At 34.7% G+C, this 5,136-nt stretch overlaps 1 protein-coding gene across 1 annotated transcript; it reads left to right on the forward strand.

The window, feature by feature from the left end:
- Positions 1–439: 439 nt before the first annotated feature.
- LOC117925989 (receptor-like protein 43) lies at positions 440–3,271 on the forward strand. The gene is made up of 2 exons (XM_034845084.1): positions 440–973; positions 1,805–3,271. The coding sequence occupies exons 1-2, from the start codon at positions 440–442 to the stop codon at positions 3,269–3,271; spliced, it is 2,001 nt and encodes a 666-aa protein (XP_034700975.1).
- Positions 3,272–5,136: the final 1,865 nt, after the last annotated feature.

Raw genomic sequence — 5,136 nt, forward strand, 5'->3', positions numbered from 1 at the left:
TATTCTGGCCTCATCCCTTGTAGAATTTGGGCTCCACCAGAGCTTCTATCAAGTCACCAATCGAAGAGAGAGGCGGTTCATCAGCTTAAGTCAATGCAAGTCATATAATAAATAGAGATTTAGCTTAATGGCACCCTAAGCCTAGGGAGACAACTTGACTTGTGAGTGAGATTTTTATTAGTAACAGGGACTCATGGAGGGGCATGTTCTGAAATAGTTTAAAATTTATGGGCAGACTGGCCTACTGGGTTGCTGTCAAGGCACATTAGTCATCATTACTATATAAGAGTATGGATCCTGCCTGTGAACCCTCATCACTCCCATTTGATTCTTATCATCCACAGAAAATATGGGCTCAACTTTGTATGTCTTCATGTTCGTGCGCTTTCTCCTTTTACTCTCATCTTTTTATCTAATGGTGACTAACTCTTCTTCATCCATGCATCAACCACTTTGCCATGACAGTGAGGGCTCTGCCTTACTTCAGTTCAAGCAAAGCTTTTTGATTGATGAGCATGCGTCTGGTGATCCTTCTGCTTATCCAAAAGTTGCAATGTGGAAATCCCATGGAGAAGGAGAAAGACAAGGAAGTGATTGCTGCTCTTGGGATGGTGTTGAGTGTGACAGGAAGACTGGTCATGTGATCGGCCTTCACCTTGCTAGCAGTTGTCTCTATGGTTCTATCAACTCCAGCAGCACCCTCTTCAGTCTTGTTCATCTCCAGAGGCTTGACCTCTCTGATAATGATTTCAATTACTCTGAGATCCCATTTGGTGTTGGCCAGCTTTCAAGGCTTAGGAGTCTCGATCTTTCTTTTTCTGGATTCTCTGGCCAAATCCCATCGGAACTCTTAGCACTGTCCAAATTGCTTTTCCTTGATCTCTCGGCAAACCCAATGTTGCAGCTCCAAAAGCCTGGCTTGAGAAATCTGGTTCAAAACTTAACCCACTTAAAGAAGCTTCATCTAAGTCAGGTGAACATTTCTTCAACAATACCTCATGAGTTGGCAAGTTTATCTTCACTGACATCTCTCTTTCTCAGAGAATGTGGATTGCACGGTGAATTCCCAATGAAAATTTTTCAGTTACCAAGACTACAGTATCTTACTGTGAGGTACAATCCAGATCTGATTAGTTATTTGCCTGAATTTCAGGAAACCAGCCCCTTAAAAATGTTGTATCTTGCTGGTACAAGTTTTTCTGGTGAGTTACCAACTTCAATTGGGAGGCTTGGTTCTTTGACTGAATTGGATATCTGGTCGTGCAATTTCACAGGGTCGGTCCCATCTTCACTTGGTCACCTTACCCAATTATCCTATTTAGACCTTTCAAATAACCATTTTAGTGGCCAAATTCCTTCTTCCATGGCAAATCTTACCCAACTCATTTATTTATCACTTTCTTGGAATCATTTCAATGATGGGACCCTTTCTTGGCTTGGTCAGCAAACAAAACTCACTTATTTGTATCTCGAGCAAATAAATTTAATTGGAGAAATTCCATTTTCTCTTGTAAATTTGAGTCAACTAACTATTTTGAGTCTTTCAAATAATCAATTGAGTGGTCAGATCCCTAGTTCATTATTTGAACTGGTTAATCTTCAAGGTCTTTATCTACTTTCCAATTACTTGAATGGAACTGTGGAACTCCAAGTGTTATCTAAGCTCAAAAATCTCATTTATCTCCAATTATCAGACAACAGGTTATCATTACTCAGTTACACCAGAACCAATGCTACTCTCCCTAAATTCAAGCATTTAGGATTGGGTTCATGCAATTTAACTGAGTTTCCTGATTTCCTGCAGAACCAACATGAATTGGAGATTCTCACCCTTTCTGAAAACAAAATTCATGGTCCAATTCCAAAGTGGGTGTGGAACATAAGCAAAGAAACCCTAGTGACTCTGGACCTTTCTGGAAACTTTTTAACAGGCTTTGACCAATGTCCATTTGTGCTTCCATGGTCCAGGTTACACACTTTACGACTTGATTCTAACATGCTGCAAGGTCCACTTCCAGTTCCACCACCATCAACCGTTGAATATTTAGTCTCTGGAAATAATCTGACGGGAGAAATTTCGCCACTTATTTGCAACATGACTTCTCTTAAGTTACTTGATTTGTCTAGTAACAATTTGAGTGGCAGGATTCCTCAATGTCTGGCCAACTTCAGCAGATCTCTGCTTGTATTGGACCTGGGAAACAACAGCCTTGATGGCCCTATTCCTGAAACATGCATGGTGTCAGATAATTTGAATGTGATTGATTTAGGTGACAATCAATTCCAAGGCCAAATACCGAGATCATTGGTCAATTGCACGAGGCTCGAGCACCTTGTTCTCGGAAACAATAAAATCAATGATATTTTCCCTTTCTGGTTAGGAGCTCTCCCACAACTACAGGTTCTTATTTTGAGATCCAACAGATTCCATGGTGCAATAGGAAGCTGGCATGGTAATTTCAGGTTTCCCAAGTTGCGCATCATCGGCCTCTCTGACAATGAGTTTATAGGTGATTTTCCATCAGAGTATTTCCAAAACTGGGATGCCATGAAGCTTACAGATATTGCAAGCGGCCTTAGGTACATGCAGATAAGCCCAATCATGGACTTGCAAAATGATGAGTGGATTACCGGTTACATGTACTCGATGACAATGACAAACAAAGGCATGCAGAGGTTTTATGAGAGGATCCCTGATACTTTCATGGCAATTGATTTCTCAGGCAACAATTTCAAAGGACAAATTCCAACCTCCATTGGGAGCCTCAAGGGACTTCATTTGCTCAACCTTGGAGGTAACGATCTTACTGGCCATATCCCATCCTCCCTGGGGAACCTAACACAGCTGGAGTCATTGGATCTTTCCCAGAACAAGCTCTCTGGAGAGATCCCTTGGCAATTAACAAGGCTAACATTCCTTGAGTTCTTCAATGTGTCTCATAATCATCTTACAGGGCATATACCACAAGGAAAACAATTTGCAACATTTGAAAATGCTTCATTTGATGGGAACCTAGGATTGTGTGGAAGTCCTTTGTCAAGGGAATGTGGAAGTTCTAGGGCATTACCACCAACATCTTCATCCTCTAAACAAGGTTCAACTAGTAAATTTGATTGGAAAATTGTATTAATGGGATATGGAAGTGGGCTAGTAATTGGAGTTTCAATTGGGTATTGCTTGACCTCATGGAAACATGAGTGGTTCGTGAAAACCCTTGGAAAGCAGCAAAGAAAATGGACAAGGAAAGAAGGAAGGGGGCAGAGAGGCTGAATTTATCCAACCCAAATTTCCTTGAAAGATTTTTTAATCTATGTATACTATTTGCATTGCTGGACTTCTTTCTTCATTTCTATTTCCTTTTTAGTCATGCTGTTACTTCCACTTGTGTTTGTGTTGGCGAATGGATGTAAAACTGCTTGGTTTCTTAATAATATGTAGTGTAGCAACGCAACTTGATTATGGCTTGTATTGAACTGCAGTCTCAAGGTGTTATTCTTGTCACTTCTTTTATCATTCTTTCATCCTTTTATCAAGTACTTGTGCGCTTACATATTAGAAGTACTATCACTAGCTTGCATGTATTAGATTCTTCTATTTATTTCACACAGAAAAAGGACAAAAGTAAAATGAAAGTTGCCTTGCATTGGAATTAAGCTAATTAATGGGAAGTTAAGCAATTGTACACATCCCTTGACGCTGTTTTACTTGCAAACCTTCTTGTAGTTGGCTAAGTCAAACTATTCTTGGGCTCATCCACATCAACAAAGTTCTTTTCTATCCAAGGTTTGAAATATCGGTAAATATGGATATATCGGTATTTGGATTTTATGGATATATTGAAAAATATTTTGACAAAATTATTCAAAAATCATGGGAATGCTTGAAAAACTAAAAAAAAAACAAAAATGATAAAATAAGCAAAAATATAATGTTAAAGTTATTTTTTAAATATAATTGATAGAAGTATGATTAAAAATAATATTTATCAATTTTTTTAATAAAAAATTAGTTTAAATTCTTTTAATATATTTATATTCATTTATTTTAAAATTCTAAAAAATAATTTTATTAAAACATGTTTTATTACATTTAAAGAAAATTAAATTGATTTATATAAAATATTTTTTAAGATTTAATTTCTAAAATTTTATTACAAATATGTGGTGAAAATTTTTTCTATTAATATTAATTTATTTAAATAATTAAATTTATTAATAATTTATCTTATCAAATTAAATTAAATTTATAAAATATTAGGACTTCATTAAATTTTTTTATATTGTAGCAAATTTTGAGTAAAATTTTATTATTAATATTTTAAAATGAAAACATTTAAAATTAAATAAAATTAAAAGGATAAATAAAAAATTAAGAGTGAATTGATAGTAATTTTTTAAAAATAGGATTCATGAGATAAATATAAAAAGTAGTTAAAAATGAAATGATAATATAAATTTAAAATAAAATATATATTAAAAAAATAATGTAAAAATGGATAAATTTGAAAAAAAAAAAAACCTTTTAAAAAAATTGGCCATTTTTTGTGATATTCTTCCTTGCCGCCCCACGCTCAATTTTTTGGTTGATATTTTGGTGATTTTGCTGAAATTTTTTCAAAATTCCTGCCAACAATTGGTGTCCATTTCGGGTCCCACTGATATCCAATATTTCACTGATATTTTGGCAAAAAAAACCAATATTTCAATCCTTGTTTCTATCAAAAAGGCTTCATAATTGTGAAGATCTATCTAATTATTTGTCCTTGTTGAAAAAGTGAGAGGGAGAGATATCAACACTCACCCTATGTTTGGTTTTATCATTGAAAATACTAAGGACAATCAAATATGAATAAAATTAGTTAAAAATTTGTATATTTTTAAATTTATTTTTCATTTTCCTTCATTTTTTCTTTCCTTCTACTCTTCCTCCTTTTCTTTTGTTTGCATTTTTCCTTAATTCTTTCAAGAACCAAACATAACTTACATTTCTAAAATAGTGGAAGCCTAAAAAATTTACCATCAACTATAATAATAAGATTTAGTATCATCTAAATGCCTCAATTCTTTGTGAATGTATACAATAATATTATTCCATAAAGTGGTGAAAACACACAAATTTATAATATATACCCTAAT

This window comes from Vitis riparia, chromosome 12, assembly GCF_004353265.1.
Source record: "Vitis riparia cultivar Riparia Gloire de Montpellier isolate 1030 chromosome 12, EGFV_Vit.rip_1.0, whole genome shotgun sequence".
In the NCBI taxonomy this organism is placed as follows: Eukaryota; Viridiplantae; Streptophyta; class Magnoliopsida; order Vitales; family Vitaceae; genus Vitis; species Vitis riparia.

Excerpts from the sequence above, each read along its gene's own strand:
- LOC117925989 (XM_034845084.1), top strand. The coding sequence starts at position 440 with ATGCATCAACCACTTTGCCATGACAGTGAGGGCTCTGCCTTACTTCAG. Across the intron at positions 974-1,804 it reads AGAAGCTTCATCTAAGTCAG|AACCAACATGAATTGGAGAT; the intron begins GTGAACATTTCT and ends GATTTCCTGCAG.